At 35.5% G+C, this 21,479-nt stretch overlaps 1 protein-coding gene across 7 annotated transcripts in view; it reads left to right on the forward strand.

Annotated features, from left to right (window-relative positions):
• The first annotated feature begins 3,432 nt into the window (after positions 1–3,432).
• Positions 3,433–21,479, forward strand: part of LOC131543530 (A-kinase anchor protein 13) — a 76,852-nt gene continuing 58,805 nt past the window's right edge. For 6 of the 7 annotated variants that reach the window (XR_009271929.1, XM_058780921.1, XM_058780923.1 and 3 more), the window contains exons 1-4: positions 3,433–3,618; positions 11,266–11,309; positions 15,232–15,388; positions 20,013–20,300. Coding sequence is in view for 6 of the 7 variants with exons in the window: in XM_058780921.1 (XP_058636904.1) it covers positions 11,277–11,309; positions 15,232–15,388; positions 20,013–20,300 (478 nt within the window). In the remaining variant the exon portion in view is untranslated. Of the gene's footprint in view, positions 3,619–4,330; positions 4,781–11,265; positions 11,310–15,231; positions 15,389–20,012; positions 20,301–21,479 lie in introns of all 7 variants that reach the window. The other variant, XM_058780922.1, reaches the window with a different exon arrangement.

Below are 21,479 nucleotides of genomic sequence, written 5' to 3' on the forward strand. Positions count from 1 at the left end.
AGTTCCAGACTGACAGACGCACGAGCCGTAAGAAGTGATGAACCCAAGTAGCCTACTTGATTTCTTTAGAATAGATAATGCTTGCTTAATGATAAATAATTGCAGTTATGTAAAGGTTTCACAACCGTACATTGAGATTCCACTGACTGACACTTTTATTTTGTATCTGTTCTTCAGAGAAATAAAGCTTTTTTAAATGGACTTTATCCTCAAATCTGCGCCACAGTGAAAGAGGAAGTCGACATCTAGTGTTTCTTTGTGGAAAGACAGGAGCAACTGAGGAATTTAATATTAGTTTATTATTTATTAAATATGTTGCAGTTTACCCCCTATCGTTTTTAATAATTATTTTACAATAAAATATATTAAATATAAATTAAAAATTAAAACATTAAACAGCCCAACAGTTTTCAACACTGATAATAATAAGACATGTTTCTTGATCAGCAAATCAGCATATTAGAATGATTTATGAAGGATCATGTGACACTGAAGACTGGAGCAATGATGCTGAAAATTCATTCAGCCTCCATTAAAATAAATTACATTTTAAAAATATATTCAAATAAAAAATAGTTATTTTAAACTGTAATAATATTTCACAATATTACTATTTTTATGTTTTTGAGCAAAGATGCCTTGGTTAGCAAGAGACGTCCTTCCATGAAAATGAGTACGCCAAATAAAAACTAAAACTCGTGGTATTGATACGCAAAAATGGACTTTGGCGTACATATGATACGAACGTGTTTGGCGTGCATATAAAACGCAGTTTTCGCGTACATATGATACGCATCTACCCCACAACCCATTTTCATTTTTATTTGGCGTATACTATTTATATGCACTTTCATGAGATCGGGTTGCAAAAACTCGAAAAGATTTTACCAACGGTAGTGTATTTGGAATAAATTGCATTAATGAAAATAATGTACATGATTAAACAGAAACATCAAAGCATTTTTTTTTTAAAAAGAGAGGAATATCACAAAATATTGTCATTGAACAGAAAGACAGGGAAATGACAACAACAACAAAATCAATAAGACATGTTTTACTTTAACATTTCTTTTTGCATCACACACAAAACAGATTCAGATATATCAAACAAAAATAAGTAGCCTAATATTAAAATAAGTTCAATATCCATACAATATCGTTAATTATATCAGTACTAGTGAGTGAAGGGGACAAAAGGGCACTGTTTCCTAAAAATGATATTCTACAGCTTACATTAAATTTGCTGAAACCTTTGAATCATTTAGAACCATGAAGGTCTTTTCAAATCTTCAACCGTAGCAATATTTAAAGTGGAAAACACAACACCACCACTAACAACCATAAAACTTCCCAACTCTGCATGAATCAACTCTGACACAGCTGGCCGAGTCTGCCAGCCCACCCTGCCACCGCTACTTTCCTCCTCCAGCAAGTCCTTCAACGTACAAAACAGCTTTTGTGATGGGACAAAGCTGGCAATGTACTTCATTGTGTCAAGCTTGTTTCCCATCTCTCTTCATTGGTGACAGACTGGGAGCGACGGACTGCAGACGGGATATTGAAATTCACTTCACGTTTCCCCCTACTTTGGCTATTACAAATGCGCTGAAGTGCAGTTCAGTGTGACACACAGAGAAGAGTCTTTTCTTTCAGTGTTTCCTTGTTTATCTAACACCAGAACTCTGCTGGGGGGAGAGAAGGGTCGCCGGGGCTTTCTGAACGCACTGGAGACAGTTCATTGAGGATCATGAAGCTCATTATTCAGAGACCCCTGAACTTCCATTCACAATGCACACAAGCAATGCCTCACTATATATATATATATATATATATATATATATATATTTGCAAATAGTATGTTTCGGAAATGTTATTTGTTTTTAAAGGGTTAATTAAAAACAAATATTTTTGAAAACATTTTTACTTAGTTAATAATATTGCATTTAAAATATTTTTGTTACACATTATAAATTAATTTTCACACATCCAAATATACAGCTATCAACAGGGTCCCCAAAAGGGGATCATTATATTCTGGGTCCTTAAAAGGTTTATCAAAACATATCCAAGATATCTTGCACTAAAACTGTTGAAAAGTGCAGACTAGTCTGACGCTATTAAAAGTTAAATTTAAAGTAAAAAAAAAAAAAACTTTTTTCAGTTAAAATGTACATGAGATTAATTCCTATTTTTCACAGAAAAAATTTCAAGATTTTTTTTTTTATAAGAAAAGAAGAAAAATATTGAACAATATTTTAAAAGGAACAAATAATAAGAAAATTAAATTAGCGTATTAATGTAATATAGAAGACTATTTTAAAAAGAACAAATAATAAGAAAATTAAATTAATGTATTTTAGCAATTAATGTATTGATTTCTGACCAGAAAGGAGAATGAAATAATTATTTTTAGTGAATGTAAACAAAAAATAATTACGATAAATGTATTTTAATAATATCTTAAGGGCACACTTTAATTTTGACAGCCCTAAAATGAATAAATGAATGACCTACAACCCCCTTATGGGGTCCCAAGTTTGAACACCACTATGCTGGGCCACTTTATTCACATTAACAGAATGAATATATTGGCTGTTTAGAAGCATATTCTTTCTAACATTATTTGTTTTGTCAATATGATCAACTGTTTCCCACTTATGGCTTAAATTTTCCTCAAATTGGCAAGAGAATTGCTCTCACGTCTAGATTTCATTATGAGTTTTTAAAATGCAGTCTATTTATTTATCGCCAGGGGGAGGCACAATAAACAATAAAACACCTGCTCATGACAAATCCTATTGAAAACATTCAGTTGTTAACATCCTCAAACAAACAAAAAAGTAGATTGTGAGTGCATAAGGCAAAATAATCAATAATATGATCCTAATTTACCAGTATTAGAAACCAAACTCCTGAAACGTCTCTAGTAGAGACGCACTTCAAACTGATGTTTCCTTTTATTCACGAAAGAGTTCAGGAGGGCGTGGCTTAGACGGCCCGGAGCTTGTCTGTGAATAGTCAAAGTACGATTGGTCTAAATACTAATTTTGACATTTTATCTATTTACTGGATACTTTCAGTTCACTATATAGCAACGTTTCTTAGTCTCATTACTCAGGTGTAAATTATTACCCAAAACACTGCTGACGCACCGATGTCTCCTGATACCTGATCATTTTCTCATCGCTGATCAAGATGGACCAATCACAGTCGATTGTGATTACAGAATAAAGTGTTTTGTGTGATCATTTTATAGAGGTTATTGGAGCGGGTTTCTGTTTGAGGTGCTATTCCTTATAAATAATAAATATAAATGATTATGCTTTCCAGTGTACAAACGTCTGTAGTAAGGAAGAAAACGACCTGAGATTTCAATTAGTCTCAATGGTGGATTCGGGTTTCTGGGCCACCGCTTGGAAGAAGCAAAAAAAAAAAAAAAAACTGATAGGGAAGTTTTTTGGTCATCAGCGTTTGCCTCCCACTGGTTAAAGATCACGGTTAATATGTTTCCTCAGAGAGTATCATGAAACGTGGATTTCATCTGACCGGTTTCCAGTTTATTAGCATCCTGATGCGTCCTAAAGGCAAAATACGGCGGTAGAAGTGTTTAGTTGAGAGGTAAGTGGTTTATTTCATGCATACTTGGAGAAATACAGAGGCGTGTGGACGCTTGACAGCTTTTGTTTAGTTATACTTTCTGGATTTACCCGGCATGTATTATTATGGACGTGCTTTTAACAGTGCAAACATCAAATATTTACTGTCAGGCGGCTTATTACATTTGACTCAAAAGTCAAGTCACCAGGTGCACAAACCCTATTTAATGACAGTGTTCATACAAAATATATTCAAAAAATTGCAGCATGCTGATTTTTGAATACTTTTTTCTTTGTGTTTTATTCTTATTTATATCTTTACTATATATATATATATATATAAGTTTTAAATGCTGTTTAAAAGCACAGTAATATCTAATCTGTAAAGTTATTTAGTTTAATTATTAAATGGCTATAGTCACTGTATTCATAATTTAAGTTTTGGAATTCAGGTTTTTCTTTTGTGTTTTATTCTTATTTTAATCTTTTATCTGAACAATAATGCGGTTTAACCCAGCTGTATCTGATACTCAGGCTTACCTCTAGATGGAAGTTTGTTTGTTTGTTTATTTATTTAATTGGCTCATGTATTGTCATATCATATGAAAATTAATTGCTTTAACTGAAAGTCAAACCACTAATGCAAAAACATTTCCTTGAAGCTTAGTTTCTCAATCTCTGGTGGACTGACCAATCGATTTTTATTATTGATTAGTTATGTTTGTTGTTTTTAGTGTTTCTTGCCAGGGTTTCCTCCTTCAGTTATTAAAATGTGACGTCAGAAAGGCAATACAGGTAAATGTTGACCCATAAATAGGGTAACCGTTCCCTGAGGGAGTAAAACAGCAGGACCAAACAGCAATAACAGCAGGTTTTGAGAGCATCAGGTAGGAGAACATTAACCAGACGGGCATCAACAGACGGCCTCTGTTACTCAAGTGCTCTTGGAAACAGACACCTGAGCCACGGCCTCCTCGTCCTCCCCCACCCATGACATCACACGGCTCTTATCTGCTGCCAAACACAAAGCCGCATTTAGCTCGCAGTAATCAGCACTGTGACCTAACCACTGGAGATGCATGAAGATTCAGGTGTGCTTTTTGCTTTGTTTGATTCACGTAATATGCTGAAATAATGGATCAATGAGCTCTGCTAGACTCAGCTTGGCGTTCTCAAGATCTGAGGTAAGATGTCATCCGAGGGGTTCGTTAAAATGTGAGGAGAAATGCATATGAGATGTATGCATCATAAACCTGTGGCATGAGTTCTGAGCCAGTATTGAGCAGTGTGATTGGCTGCAGACAGTGAATTTAGAATTTCTTGTAAAGGTGCCTTTCAGTAGTTTAAATGTGTTTCAGGTTTAAAGTTACGTCATACAGTCATATGTCACATGAAGTGCAAAGCTGTACCTACAGGAGGGAGCCTGAGTGAACCACAAGCTGGAACTGGTGCATTATACATTACCATTTAAATGTTTGGGGTCAGTAAGGTTTTTCAATGTTTTTGAAAAAGATTATTAAAAATAGAGTATCTTTATTATTGGCTTCTATGGTTCTGTGAAGAATCTTTAATATATTTGTGGAAACTTTCCTTCGCACAAAAGGTGCTTTATAGTAGAAAAGGGGTCTTTAGATTATTAAAATGTCCTTCGCACTAAAAAAAAACATTGTTCTTTTAAGAACTGTTTGCTGAAAGGTTCTTTTGGGAGCTGAAAATACTGTTCTTTAGGTCTGTGATCATAGAGTTTGTCTGTTAGGTTAAAAACAACAAAATTAGGTAAAAATCAACACAATAAAAATTTGCTCAAAGATTGAGGGCACTCAATTATGAGTTATCTTATCATAAGGCTGGCTAATAGCATTGTTTCTGACTCAAATCATGTGCTGAATAATTAATTTATTTCTAATCTGTGCTACGAAGTCCCAAGATTTAATCAAATAAGACTAAAACACAATTTTGTGGTTCAAGCTGTCCTAGAATTGAACACGGCATCACAATTCCAGGAATCATGTTTTTCTTTCTCCCTGCAGTGTCTATTGCAAAATCTTTTATTTGGTTATGTGAGATTGTAAAATCTGGTTAACTGTTCGGTAGAAATTGTGAAAGAACATGCTATGATGCAAGACTAATTTCAAACTTTGACTGACAATAAAGTTTATACATACATAGTTTTTTTTTTTTCTTAGTTTTCTTTTGGAACCTTTATTTTTAAAGGTGAAGGCGGCATTTATTTGATCAAAAATTAGCTAGATATTATTACTATTTAAAATAGCTGTTTTCTATATGAATATATTTTAAAATGTAATTTATTCCTGTGATGCAAAGCTGAAGTTTCAGCATCATTACTCCAGTCTTCAGTGTCCAACCTGATTTCATGGCATTTCGTACATATTTTACGAGGTGGCTAATTTGCACAAAATTGTACAACCCGACTCATACATATTCATATAATTTTTGCTAAAGTTTTTTTTTTGTTGCTAATTTTATGAGTTCAATTCGTATGAATACACCTAACCCCGCCCCTAAACCTACCTTTCACTGGGGTCTAGACAAATCATACGAGTATGGTCATACGGATCAGCCATAAAATATGTGGTCGTTAGATAGCGTTGCGGTGTAACATGATCCTTTGTAAATCATTTTAATATACTAATAATTCTAATAAACTGTAGTTATTTTTTAGGATCCTTCGATAAATAGAAAGTGGTAAGAACATAATTTTTTACTATATAATATAAATGTCTGTCACAATTTAATGTGTCCTTGCTGAATAAAAGTATACATTTCTATAAAAAAAAAAAAAAATCTTGCTGACTCCATACTTCTGAATGGTAGTGTTTGAGGAATAAAAGTGCTGCTTGTCTTAGCAGGTTGAGATTTTGATTAAACAGATGGTTTTCAATTGGTATGCTGGTAAATATTGCTGCGGTTTTCCAGCTGTAACGTTTATCTCATGGTCTTTGATAGAACAGTGGCCCTCACGCTTTGAAGTGTCAATCATTGTTGCTATGGAAATTCAAAGAAACCAAGTAGTTAAACGTCAAGCTCCACCTCCACACCTTTCAGCTGTGACCCTCTCCCAAAACACACACAGTCACTCACTCGAGCATTACTAATGTGGCTCTCTGGAGAACTACATGGACTACAAACAGTTACGAATTCACCACAGCGTTTGAACTGCTGTAGATCAGGAACCACTTCAAAACGTGCATTGATCAGAAGGTGTGGTCTTTTCAGTTCAGAGCAATAAAACAAGCTTTATGTCTCAAATGACATTTAATAACACTTAGTTTCCACACCCAGAAGGACAATTTATTAATATTGCATTCTTAATGACTCAGGTTTATTGTTGACATAATATCGCTCTTATGATATTCATGACAAATCTTGATACTCAAGTCAATGGACTACAATTTCTGTTTGTTATTTCTTCTCAGTACTTTCCAGTTGTATTTAAACCAAACATGTTTATACAGGCTGATCTTGCCAAGTCTTTTCTCACATGTAAAAACGAAGCAGGCTCAGTATTGTCACGATCAGGTGTCAGTGAGGGACACCAGTATCAGATGTCACTATTGGGTGTTACTGTTCCATGTGGTTCAACACCGTCACACCACAACAAAAACAGAGAGAGTTACCTCATGCTGTACAATTTTCAATATAGTACGATCAAGTTTTTGCTCATTGAACTTGGCCTTACGTTTCAGTGCTTCCTTAGCCATTCTGAATAATGCCTGAAACCCACAAAAATACTACCCTACCCATATTCTAAACCTGCCTATTTGGCTATTCATACTAGCAGTGGGTGGTATGGCCAACTTAGAGGAATTTGTTTCTTCACTGGAACAGATTTGGAGGAATTTAGCATCACTTGCTCACCAATGGATCCTGTGGAGTGAATGGGTGCCGTCAGAATGAAAGTTCAAACAGCTGATAAAAACATCACAATAATCCACAAGACGTGGATGCTTGTAGCCAAAAGCTGCATGCTTGTAAGAAATAATTTCATCATTAAGATGTTTTTAACTTTAAACCATTACATCCATCCACAAGTCTATCTATAATACTGCTTTCTCCAGTGAAAAAGTAGTCTTTTCAGAATCAGGCGAGAAATATGCACCATCTACAAGCAAATCAACAGTTTGAAACAAATACAGCTGTGGATGAGAGGACAACAAGGAGTGGACTTTTCCACTGAAATGGATGGTTAAACACCTTTATAAAGGATTTGTTTGTTACAAACATACAACTTTTCACTTCACAAGATGTCAGTAGATGGACTGAAGTCGTGTGGATTACTGTAATGTTTTTATCAGCTGTTTGGACTCATTCTGACGGCACCCATTCAATGCAGAGTGTCCATTGGTGAGCAAGTGATGCAATGCTAAATTTCTCTGATGAAAAACAAACTCATTTAGATCTTGGATAGCCTGAGAGTGATCACATTTTCAGCAAATTTTCATTTTATGGATGAACCATTCCTTTAATAACACAGCACCCTCAACAATAAATAGTTTAATTACCCACATACCTAAATTTATTTACATTTTTATCTTTATTTTACATTTTGCCTTTTGTTTTTAGACTAAATGAAAACTTAAAATTTGGTTTAATTAAAAAATTATTTAGATGCATCATTATTAATACTTCCTTGTTTGATTAGTCCCCCGTATTAAATCTGCAATATAACATGCTATATAAGCACATAGTATTATAGCAGAATCTCTTTATTGCTCTTTGTCATTATATGAATTTTGCATTGTTTTTCCTGTTGTCAGATCAAACTTGAGGCAAATTTTTGGGTTGCCGCCCACTCACTGAGAACAACTGTCATATATCATATCATATATCAGGAACCACTAAGGTTTATAATCATTCATATTCAACTAACTATCTTACTATCTAGAATTGGATTTAGACTCATATACTTGTATATTGTAGTCTTTTGAAATTACTCATAGTGTGTGCATAATTACTCTGCTTTGTTTAAAAAAGACAGGCATATTTGATGTGGAAATACATTTTAATATAGAGTAGAGGTTTGTTATATCACTTGGGGGCAAAAAAGATTAAAAAGCAAAACAATAGTAGCTGCTACTTCAGCAACATTTTAGATTTCTGCTAATTAAATCTTCACACCTAAAGCACTAATGCAACCCTGATTATTTCTGCCAAGGCCAGTACATGTTATTGCCTGTTTTAAACATTGACTGTGCTGTATTTTGCTGCACAAAATCCATAGGAAATTGCACTATGCTGATCACTGAGGTTTACCCAAACCCAAAGCCCTCATAATCCTCTTGGGCCTCCATTCAGAGACTTGACACATAATAATTATCTTATAATTCAGATAAGCTGCCCTGATTATTAGGTCAGATCGAATTATTATAATTTGTCATTTTGCAGATGCATGTAATTCGAAAAGGCCTTAAAGCCATTAATTGCAGGGTCCTCATGGATCCTCATGCGATGGAGTGCCTTGCTTGAGGGTCAAACATGCTGATAGGTTTTTCAGTAATTTTCTAACTTGAGATTTAACTCCTATCCTTTTGCAGTAAGTTTTGAAATAATGTAAATACAATTTTAATCATTTTGCGATGCAAAGCTGAATTTTCAGCATCATTACTCTAGTGTCACATGATCCTTCAGAAATCATTCTAACATGCTGATTTGCTACTAAAGAAACATTTCTCATTATTATCAATGTTGAAAACAGTTGTGCTGTTTAATAACAGCTTTGCCTCAGTCAGTTCGTATAATGCCCGTGCTGTAAACTCAGTTTGTCTCCAGGTCTACTTATTTCCTTCCGTTCTTATGAAGTCAGTATTGTTCATTATGAATATGCAGGTGTCAGAGAAAGAGGTTTCCTTAACCATTTCAGCTGGGAGGAAATCTATATTTGATTTTTGCTCCTGTCACATCAGCAAAGTGTTTCAGTGACTGTGTGTGATGAAACAACTTCCCCTTTTAAATTGTTGCTGCATGGCATTGCTCTTTGTGCAATAGAACATTATGAAAGGAACCCAGAAGAGCCACACCTCAAGGTGGGAAGCCATGTTTCTCCTTTGATGTAGATGAACTCATGCATCACCAAGTATTTACGGTATAAGCTTATCTAGGTATATATCATCTTACAGCAGGTGAATTGAATTGAAATGTTAGACAACTTAAAGGCAGCTTCACTGGTCATCAATACTGCATTCAGGTTCAGCCAGGTGTTTCACTCTCATTCTGTATGGATAAGAGTGGTGTATTTGACCACAATACCCCAAAAAATGTTATTCCAAAATTTATGATTATTTTTTTCTTGATTTGGAATGTATTCTAGTACGCAAGTTATTGATAAATCATATATTGTGTGTGAAAAATACTTGCATGCAAATTTGTGCATATTCATTTGCATTCAATTCAAGTTCATTTCTATAGTGCTTTTAACAATGCATATTGTTTCAAAGCAGCTATAGAAAATGCTTGTTTCAATGTTCCAGTTAATATTTTAGTAAATATGTATGGTTAATGAGACGCATTGTTTTAAGTAAAATATCTACTTATCTACTTGTACTTAAAGCAAGATGCATTTAGTTTAGAAGCAAAACCAAGAAATGTATTCTTAAAAGAAACTTCTTACTGCATTGGGAAATTATTACTTTTTTTTTAATCTTGTTTCTACAAAACCTTACAAAAAAATTGTTAGATTTATGCTTACAAAAAAAAGTCAATGCACAAGAAAATTTTGTAAAGATGTATTTTCTGAAAGCAAAACTTATTACACCATTACGCCTCTCAAGTAAATGTGTTGATATCTTTTCTCTTTTTGAAAACAAGAGAAGTATGCTGAAAACAAAGTAATTTGCATTTCAAAGTCAGATATTGAAGGTAAAATGTGAATGCCGTGTGAAGAGGAAAGGTAGATCAAACTGAGTGCAGGAGAATAGGATTAGGATGGGTATTATTAGCTGTCTCTTTATCCTTTCACCTTTCACCTTAAATATAGCAGCGCTGTTTTAACCAATGAAAGAATGAATGGCCGACGGATTGCATGTAAGACTGTTTGATAATTAAATAATTTGCTTAGTCTATGAAGCTGCTTAAAAATGTCCAAAAACTAAAAGATATTCTGCATGAAGAAAATTAAGCCTATACTTTTAGGACCAAGATTTCTTTTAATTTATTGTGACATTATTTTCATGTAAATTAAGCACACTTCCATACCAACTTATGATTAACGTAATGCATCAGGATGTTTTGGTAATTAAAAATGTCCAGAATACAATGTCCTGTCCTGTGAAATATGACCAGGACATCATTTTGACATGTTTCGTGAGATTCACCCATGAACTTGTTCTTCCCTTAAACATTTAAGTGCATCACTTTTCTGCTAATTACAGGCCGGTGAGTTAGCAGTGTATTTTAGCAAGTCTTGCACTCACTGAGACCGAATGTGTAAGTCACACTCATGAATATCTTTTAGGCCTGAAGTGCCGTTTATCAAACAGCTGTTATATTGTCAGTAGAGGTGCTAATTTGAATTGGTTCCACAGTTGCTGAGGCTATTTTCATGCTCAAACTTATCGAGTTATAAACCTTTTATAATTGGGCTGAAAGCAGCATCAGTATTCTGGTTGATCTGATTTGCATTGACATACTGTTTTTTTTTTTTTTTTTTCAGTGTCCAGAGTCATGAAACTTAGTCCTTGTCAAGCACCATTATATGTAAGTATCATCTTTGCTTATTTTGCATTTCTCAGTCAAATCTTTTATGGATGGAGATGCATTTCTTTTTTTCTTTTTTTTAACTAAACAGAATCGCGTGTGTTTTAAAGGGTTAGTTCACCCAAAAATGAAAATTCTGTCATTAATTACTCACCCTCATGTTGTTCCAAACCCGTAAGACCTACGTTCATCTTTGGAACACAAATTAAGATATTTTTGATGAAATCTGAGAGCTCTCTGACCCTCCATAGATCACAAGGATGTCCAATGGTACGATTGACAATCAGATACAATGTAAGAAACCAAGATGCTCAAACAAATAGAGCAAACTGATCAATTAGCAGACATCTCACTTCTAGTTGTCTCTGCACATAAAGCTGAAATAGAAGAAAGTATTTTCTGCAATAATATAAGCAGAACCCAGTTAAAAACAGTTTGGCTTCGCCAGTCTGCTGTTCTTTCAGTCGACTTCAACACAGATCTTGAAACATCAATAAAATTCTCGTTCAGGATAACGGTGACCCCTGATTGATTGCTTCCTAGGGAATACGGCTAATCTAGATCTCGAAGGGGAATATGACTGTCAGCGCCTTACAAGAACAGAAAGTGAGTCGAGCAGTGGGAAGGATGTATGACCGGTATTGTGTTACTATCACAAGAAGCCCATCTGACGTACGGCGTACAGTCAACAAAGAGAAGGGATTTTCCCTCCACTGCTGTGAAATCCGACGAGGGTTCAAAGACACTTATCTTTGTGTTAATGTCTGTAATTAACTGCTGAAACGATATTAGATTATCCAAAGGACTGAGATGAATGGATACAATGGTTGATAGTGACAGAGGACGGATTAGGACGGTTTTGAGCACAGAAGTATGTGTGACACCCCCTATTGTGTCTTTATTCCCATAGACATCTTTCCTCTCCTGAGATAATTTCAGGAGTCTGTATGCAGCTCAGATTTCTTACATTTTTTCTGATTGTCAATCGTGCCATAGTATAACCTCCATCGAAACTCAAATATCCTTTCTGTTGCTGTAACACAAAGGACTTTGCCATGAACCAAAGGTTTTTAATGCTTCTTTCTAGCACTTTAAGTTCAGCAAAGAACACTCTACGTATCAATTCTACTTTATCGGTTTCTTGAGTTGATTGTCATGGTTCATTGGAGATTTATGCTCTTAAAAGTTTAAAAAGCTCTTAAGATCGGCACATTCATTTCTGCATTCTTTAACCATGAAAAACTGTTACATTGATGCTTTTTACAGTATTTCTACAAAGTCACCATTAAATCCCAATGGCACTTTTGTGGCTCTTTTAGTGTTTTATCTTTAGATTTAATGATGTTTTTGAAAGAAGTATACTTATGCTCACCAGGGCTTTATTTGTGTGAAAAAAAATCAGTAATATTATGAAATATTATTGCAGTTTAAAATAACTGTGTTCCATTTAAATATATTTTAAGATGTACCGTATTGACCCGAATATAAGACGATGTTTTTTCCTTGGAAATACATCTGAAAAAACGCGTTTGTCTTATATTCAGGGTCTAGACTTTGACATGTCAATAATACACCCACAACAATAGGTGGCGCCAAAAACGCATAAAACGAGTGTGCCATGAAATATGTAATGTAATGTGTGTTGTAAAGATCACGAATTAAAACAAATGAAAAAGGAAAGCTTACAGCAGCATGATCGTGACTGTCATGTTAGCCTGATGGGAACAAACTTCCTCTGTAAGTGATTTTAAAACATAAGACAGTACCCAGATTTGAAGACTACAATAAGACTTCACTTCTACTGATAATAACATTTTGGTAGGCTACTATGAGTCGGATAGCCTAATTGTTATATAATTCAGATGGGCTACCTGTTATTTCAATGGTATATCAAAATTTTCCAATGTCATTGTTGGTACATTATACCAGTATTTACCATACTTTCAAAACAAAAATTATAATTGGAAAAATATGCAATATGAAAATAATTTAAGAATAAATGTGTTTTACAGAGAGAGAGAGAAAAAAAAAAAGATTTGGTTTTCAAAAAGCCTTTTTCCAACAGGTACATCTGGAAAAAGGGGGGTCGTCTTATAATCAGGGGCGTCTTATATTCGGGACAATACGGTAATTTATTCCTGTGATGCAAATCTGAATTTTCAGCATCATAACGCCAGTCTTCAGTGTCACATGGTCTTTTAGAAATCGTTCTAATATGATGGTTTGCTGCGCAAGAAACATTTATTATATTATTATCAGGGTTGAAAATCACTATGCTGAGTTCACACTGCACGATTTTAGCCAGATTTTTCACTCGCCGACAGGTTTTGATAAATCGCCGACAAATGCCCGACATCGGAGGCAAATCGGAGCTCGTTCACGCGAGTGACAATCGCGCAGTGTGAATTATCAAAGACGCGATCAGAGAGAATCGCCGACATGTCGCCGACGCCTGTGAAATATTTGGCATGCTAAATATCTGGAGCTGTCAGCGATTCACAATCACGCTGTGTGCAATGATTTCTGACTGAAAACTACATCACGATGAACTTCAGCCAATGAGAGACAAAGATACAGGGCAGAGGGAAGTTCGGTGAGGAGTTATAGACCATATCAGTATTTTAATATGTACAATTATATCATACAGAAACAAGCACAAACGCTTGACCAGCCGCAACATCAGCATAACAGTTACTGCAAAATTATTATTTACCACTCTTTGCAGAACACAATCCCTGTTCCCTGCATCTCCCTCCTGCATTATCTGTTTTTCTTTTTGTAGCTGGAAATCAGCGCACAGACCATTTGCTGGCTATATTTTTTTAATACTTCCAGTCTCGCTTGAGAACAACGGGCAGACGCACGCAGGTTCTCGCGTTATTTCCTTATCACTCCTCGCGTGCGTTTTGTTGTGAAACGTAGTTTGCGGGTAAGACAGAGTTGTCGGCGATTCTTCCTATTGTGAAATCGTGCAATGTGAAAGCCCCTGTCGCCGATCCATCGTGCAATGTGAACACAGCAGCGACTGAATGCTACCCCAGATAGTCACGCAGTGTGAAAACAACAGCGATCCGACGAGTTTGAAAATCGTGCAGTGTGAACTCGGCATAAGCTGCTTAATGTTTTTGGGGGAACTGTGATACATTTTCAGTATTCTTTGACAAATAAAAATGTAAAAAGAACAGCATTTATTTGAAATAAAAACCTTTTGTCACTTTATAAATACCTGTTTCTTTGGTCGATTTAATAAATAGTAGAATGCTTTTTTTAATGCTTTTTTTTCATGATTCGCAATTGTCCTATTTAAATAGGAAATACATTTTGATTCTAATTAGAACCTTTATTTATAAGAATGCATGACTAATATGTGAAAGTCACAGTATAAATTCATAATGGCTTTTGCCATGGTGGTTCCATTGGCCACTGAGCAAAACTGTGAACATGTTGTTTGAATATTATTTATATAGATGTTTTTTAATTTGTGAAAATGTCACAAGAGGAGGGGAGCTTCTCATGTAGAACATCAAGGGTGTGTGCTGTTAAATTGTCACTGCTATCTGTGCTAATCTGTGCAGACCAACATGAGTGTGATATCCTGTTGAAACCACAACTTCAGTTATTTTTCATTTGACTTCTTGGGTTAAAAATATGTGAAAGGTTCCATTTAAAAGCAAGGAAGTTCATCAAGTGCCTCTGTTTAATAAATCATGTAGAAATTATTCATTTGTTTTTTTCAAACCGTAGATTAATGATCAAGTTTGCTGAAAATGCAGAATATGAACATATTCAATAAAAAGGTTTTGGAACAGGTGGAAGCTTGGATCAGTTTGACATTTTGTTTGTGCTTTTGCCAAATAATATATTCAATTCTTATTCATAAACACAATTTTGTGTTTCACAATTCTCTCTTTTCCTGTGTCAGGGCAAGTGTGTGCTAACAGTTCAGCTCTGTGATGAGGTGCTCAGTGAAGGAGAACAGGGGGAGGTGCAGTACTTCCTGTCGTTCACTGGCTCTGCTCAGAGACAAATTACCAGCACACTGAAGGTCAACCATGCCACCCTTCAGGCTGTGTGTCCAGGTGAGCGCGTTACTGGGCCCTTAGATCTGTGACGTTATAGCCAACTGCATCCCAACCGTGACCCCTCAACCTTTTTTCTGTTGAAAAGGACATTTTTGTTACACACAACTCCTAAAACAGAGATTATCGAATTGGGGTTCATGAGGGAACTGCAGGGGTATAAAAAGATGTCATATTTAATTGCTTCTTAAAATCTCAGTACATGCTTAAAATATCTTGGGTTTGGCTAACAAAAAAGTATGGGAATGTTTGTCCTAGAATAAAGTTTGTTATAAAATTTGGTGCTCTAGAAACTGCATATGGACTGAGCCATAAGTTATTATTAGGGATGCACGTTGCACGAGTACTGAAATCACAATTTTTTTTTAATGTTTTTTTTTTTTATATAGCCGATCTCCAATAAATGGCGCTATTATAGGCCTAAATCTATACTAGTTTGTTTAAAAAAAAAAAAATACAATTAAGCACATATAAATAAAACTTGAATAAATACTTGCATGCACACAACTCACGCCAACATGCATTTTTAAAGTGAAACTGCTCTTCAAGAGGTTCACGCTTTAATATTGAAGTACTTTAAAAAAGTTTCAAAAATGTTTTAAAGCCCTAATTTTCATTAAGCTTAATCTTAAAATAAAATATTTTAAATATCCAATATCAGCTGATACTGTTAAAGAAGCATACATCGGTCCATAATTTATATGATATATTGTGCATCTCTACTTACTGTACAGCTGGTGGGTCAATATTTTAAAAACACTTTAAAATCAAGCTATAAATTACTTCTAGTTTTCTCTGCATAAACTAGGATAAGATAAAGTATTTTAGCATTGAAAAATGACACGCACCACATTTCAGATGGATTTTGAAATTAAGTGTCACATTAACTTATTGCCAAATTTTGTTGAGGAATGTGGTTGTTCACTGTGAGTTCTAGTGATGAATGTTTAACTGTCCGTGTTCTTCTGACTGTGTATTTAGGGACTTTTCCCCTTTTTTTTGTTTACTCAGTTGGGGGAAGATGAATTGGGTGCACATGATGCCCTCTGTGCTCTTTTTAAGAAATGTCTTTTGGCAGACAAAAATGAGCGCTCTGTACAGTTTACTCATTTAGCTCATGTACATATACATAATCTGTGTTTTAAGCTATAGGTTCCTATCAAAGATCATGTTATATGAATTAACCCTCATGTAAGTCCTCACTGCAGACAGTGTTTGTCTCCAGCCAAACAGAGGTGGCAGCACTTGTTCCTGTCAACAAAACTCATTTGCTTGGTGATCCTATTAAGGACTCAGGTGGATTGAGTCAGAATGAACACAGTGTAGCTCGGTCCCATAGAGAGAGTTCAATGGAGAAATTGATCTGCTATTTATGTGGCATATTTTTAGGCATATCTATACGCATAAGTCTTTTCTTTTCTTATTGTTTGAGTGATATGAGTGTTTATTTAGGACTGTTTGGTCACTGAAGCGAACCTGTTCTCTATGGAGATGTTCAGTCAGCATGAGCGCTGTAATGCTTAGTCTTGTGTTTCAGTCGTTATGTTCAGTGTCAGGTGTAATGCCTCAGCAGTCAGTGAAGGGGATGATCCGCTGATGGAGGGAGATTACAGGGACAGATTGTGTTTGGCACTTGTGAAACTAGTTTTTGTGTTTATACAGGTGCATGTCAATAAAATGTTGTGGAAAAGTTCATTTATTTCAGTAATTCAACTCAAATTGTGAAACTCGTGTATTAAAGAAATTCAATGCACACAGACTGAAGTAGTTTAAGTCTTTGGTTCTTTTAATTGTGATGATTTTGGCTCACATTTAACAAAAACCCACCAATTCACTATCTCAACAAATTAGAATATGGTGACATGCCAATCAGCTAATCAACTCAAAACACCTGCAAAGGTTTCCTGAGCCTTCAAAATGGTCTCTCAGTTTGGTTCACTAGGCTACACAATCATGGGGAAGACTGCTGATCTGACAGTTGTCCAGAAGACAATCATTGACACCCTTCACAAGGAGGGTAAGCCACAAACATTCATTACCAAAGAAGCTGGCTGTTCACAGAGTGCTGTATCCAAGCATGTTAACAGAAAGTTGAGTGGAAGGAAAAAGTGTGGAAGGAAAAGATGCACAACCAACCGAGAGAACCGCAGCCTTATGAGGATTGTCAAGCAAAATCGATTCAAGAATTTGGGTGAACTTCACAAGGAATGGACTGAGGCTGGGGTCAAGGCATCAAGAGCCACCACACACAGACGTGTCAAGGAATTTGGCTACAGTTGACCTCCTGAACCACAGACAACGTCAGAGGCATCTTACCTGGGCTAAGGAGAAGAACTGGACTGTTGCCCAGTGGTCCAAAGTCCTCTTTTCAGATGAGCAAGTTTTGTATTTCATTTGGAAACCAAGGTCCTAGAGTCTGGAGGAAGGCTGGAGAAGCTCATAGCCCAAGTTGCTTGAAGTCCAGTGATAAGTTTCCACAGTCTGTGATGATTTGGAGTGCAATTTCATCTGCTGGTGTTGGTCCATTGTGTTTTTTGAAAACCAAAGTCACTGCACCCATTTACCAAGAAATTTTGGAGCACTTCATGCTTCCTTCTGCTGACCAGCTTTTTAAAGGCACCTGCCCACACTGCCAAAAGCACCAAAAGTTGGTTAAATGACCATGGTGTTGGTATGCTTGACTGGCCAGCAAACTCACCAGACCTGAACCCCCTAGAAGGATCTATGAGGTATTGTCAAGAGGAAAATGAGAAACAAGAGACCAAAAAATGCAGATGAGCCAAAATCATCACAATTAAAAGAACCAAAGACTTAAACTACTTCAGTCTGTGTGCATTGAATTTATTTAATACACAAGTTTCACAATTGATTTGAATTACTGAAATAAATTAACTTTTCCACGACATTCTAATTTGTTGAGATGCACCTGTATATGGCTTTTGCATTGAAGTCAGTGTGAAAATTGACCTTTTACTTAATTATACCAGGAGTAGTTCACCTTAAAATGAACATTTTCTGCAATTTTACTCACTCTCAGGCCATCCAAGATGTAGATGAGTTTGTTTCATCATCAGAAATGTAGCATTACATCACTTGCTCACCAATGGATACTCTGCAGTGAATGGGTGCCGTCAGAATAAGAGTCAAAACTGCTGATTAAAAACATCACAATAATCCACACTACTCCATTAATTAACATCTTGTGAATTGAAAAGCTACGCAGCCAAAATACTAGTCTATAATCCATAATGCTTCCTCCAACATATTTGGTTAGGGCCATTTTTGACTCTTTTTGCTTGTTTTGCAGCAATATTATGGATAGAGGACTCGTGTTATATCCAGAAGCAATGGTTAAAAATAATGGGTGATAGATTTGTTTCTTACAAACATGCAGCTTTTCACTCCATAAGATGTTAATTGATGGACTGGAGTCGTGTTTAGATTGTGATGTTTTTATCAGCTGTTTGGACTCTCAATCTGACGGCACCCATTCACTGCAGAGCATCCACTGGTGAGCAAGTGATGTAATGATACATTTCTCCAAATCTGTTCCGATGAAGAAACAAACTCATCTTGGATATCAGTGACATTACCAAAAAAAAAAAATGTCATCAACAAATTACAGGGCAAAATGACAATAACCAGTAACATTGCAGTATTTAATCACTTTTTGGATGAAATTGGGTCTACTTTATTTCTTAATTAACATTCTGTTTCACTCTGAAATATGTGAGATTATGGAGGTTAAATATTTCTAAAACTGATATCCTGCCCTTGCATTTCTCTGCTGTAAAGTGTTAATGGGACATTCCCAAAATATTTCTTCTGGAAATAGAAGTTACATCATATTTGTCATGTAGCTGATAAATAACAAAGTCATGTGTGCTGAAAAAATTAAATAATTTTGCATAAAGAGATATTTTCATTTTAAGCATCAATTAAATGTATGCCAGTTGGATGTTATTTGAGGAACTGTTTAGAGAGTGGGATAAAAACAACAGAAGTCCAGACCACCAGGAGGACATTTGGGATTCTTAAAAATGCTTTTACATGTAAATATGGGTTGGTCCTTTTTTCCCAGGAGGGTGTCAACATGCCACTTTGTGTGGTGAGACCAGACTGTTACTTCTGTGTGTAGCCTACCACAGGCTTCAGCCATAGCAGTTAAAGCTTGGAGATGAGCTACCATTGCAATAAGGACTTGATGTTTTTGTATCTGCCAGGAATGAGATATTGCAACACTAGCTGACTAAATACTGTTATTTAAACAATAAATTGTGGAAAAAAAAAAAAAAGTTAACAGTAAATTTATGATGATTCCAGACATGAATTCTATGCCTGTACTGACAGTAGTACTACAATAACCCAAAACACTTTTTTAAATTTAATTTAATTTAATTTAATTTTTAAATTATTTCATTAGCAATTTTTTATTTGTAATTGAATATTTTATTTTATTTTATTGCAAATCACAGCTCAGCTAAATGGCTCAAATATCTGACAACACTAATCCCCCTCCACCCCCCGTCAATTTCCTTTTGATATTTCCCTTTATTAGTCATCAGCATTACTTACTGTATTGAATGTGTTTGACTGCTGTCATGATCTTTTCCTATCTGTGAAGCTCATAACTGCTGTGAGTCGGTGCTGGTCACCCTGTGCTCAGCGGGACCGGACGGAAACATTCATACTCTGGCTACCGAGCACCTACACTTCGTGCAGGACCTTGCCTTCGACATGGCCCAGTTCCTTGTGAGCGCGGTGGGGCAGACGAATCTGCTGGAAGAGGCTCTGCTACTGGATGAGCATCAGATCCCTCTGCAGGAGTGTGAAAAGCTGGACCAGAGTCTGTCTCTTGCCCTCAAACATATCACGCTACCCCCTGGCTGGAGCCTGCTGGGGAATAACACACGTGAGTGCAGCTTGGTGGAGGCTAGCGCTTAGATCTAGCCTGGAAATCAAAAGGTTGTGGGTTCAAATAGGGTTGTAGGTCCAAGTAATCGTCTGTTGCATCATTCGCAACCCCAGGCTGCTCTTCTGTAGTTGTTTTTTAACGTGGTCCATTTGATTCCAGAAGTTAAGTACATCTACTTTATTAAGTTGTCAGTTTGACACAATGGTTGAGATGTTTCATATCTGTTTGCATCGTCCAATAGGACTTTATATATTATCAAACTGGAGGATTGTCTCAACAGTAGTTATGATGTGGTTGATCCTTTAGGGGGCGTTATAACATCATCCGGATCATGCTCGGATTTATTTATTTCTAACATTCTCTACAAAATGAATAAAATGAAAAAAATACAATTTACAGCCACATTTAATTGAATATTTTATGTATTACAATGTAAAAATATGAACTGCTTGATTTTGGACAGCTAATAATATTTTTGTGTAACTATCTCCAGTTATTCTTGGCCTGTGATATTTTTTTTTGTTTTCATTCTTTTTTTGGGTATCATTAGTTTAGAAGAGAATGTACTGGATGGTATTCCAGAGCTTGTATCTGCAGCCAAATGAATGTCCCTAAATGACATTCCAGATCAGGTTTCAAGTAATCAGAGCAGTTCCTTTGAGTTCATAATGGTCACGTGACAGTTCAGTACATTGTGACGTTAATTACAGGTGGCGCATCTTTTAAAATAATTATTTAATTGACTTTATTTTTGGTCTAGTTCTTCTTTGCTGAATCATAATACTTTGCCCTTGTCTAACAAACTTGTGTGGTGAATTATGTTTGAAAATTGTGCTTGTGCTCTTTTTCTTTAAAACGAATATAACCTGGTGTGATTGGGTCAGTAAGTTTATTTTATTTTTAATTTATGGTTTTAATTAATACTTTTGTTCAGCAATTATGCAATAAATTTATCAATAATGACTATAAAGTCACTTATAATGATGTTCCAAAAGATTTATATTTCAAATAAATGTTGTTTTGAACTTTCTGTTGATCATCCTGAAATCTTGAAAAAAAGATCAACAGTTTCCACAAAAATATTAAGCAGCACAGCTGTCTAAAATAAATTAAAATACAAAAGTACTTGTACATTTCTGGATTATCAGTCAGGCCGGACAGACAATGATTTAGGCC

Source organism: Onychostoma macrolepis, chromosome 07 (genome assembly GCF_012432095.1).
Source record: "Onychostoma macrolepis isolate SWU-2019 chromosome 07, ASM1243209v1, whole genome shotgun sequence".
NCBI classification, from domain to species: Eukaryota; Metazoa; Chordata; class Actinopteri; order Cypriniformes; family Cyprinidae; genus Onychostoma; species Onychostoma macrolepis.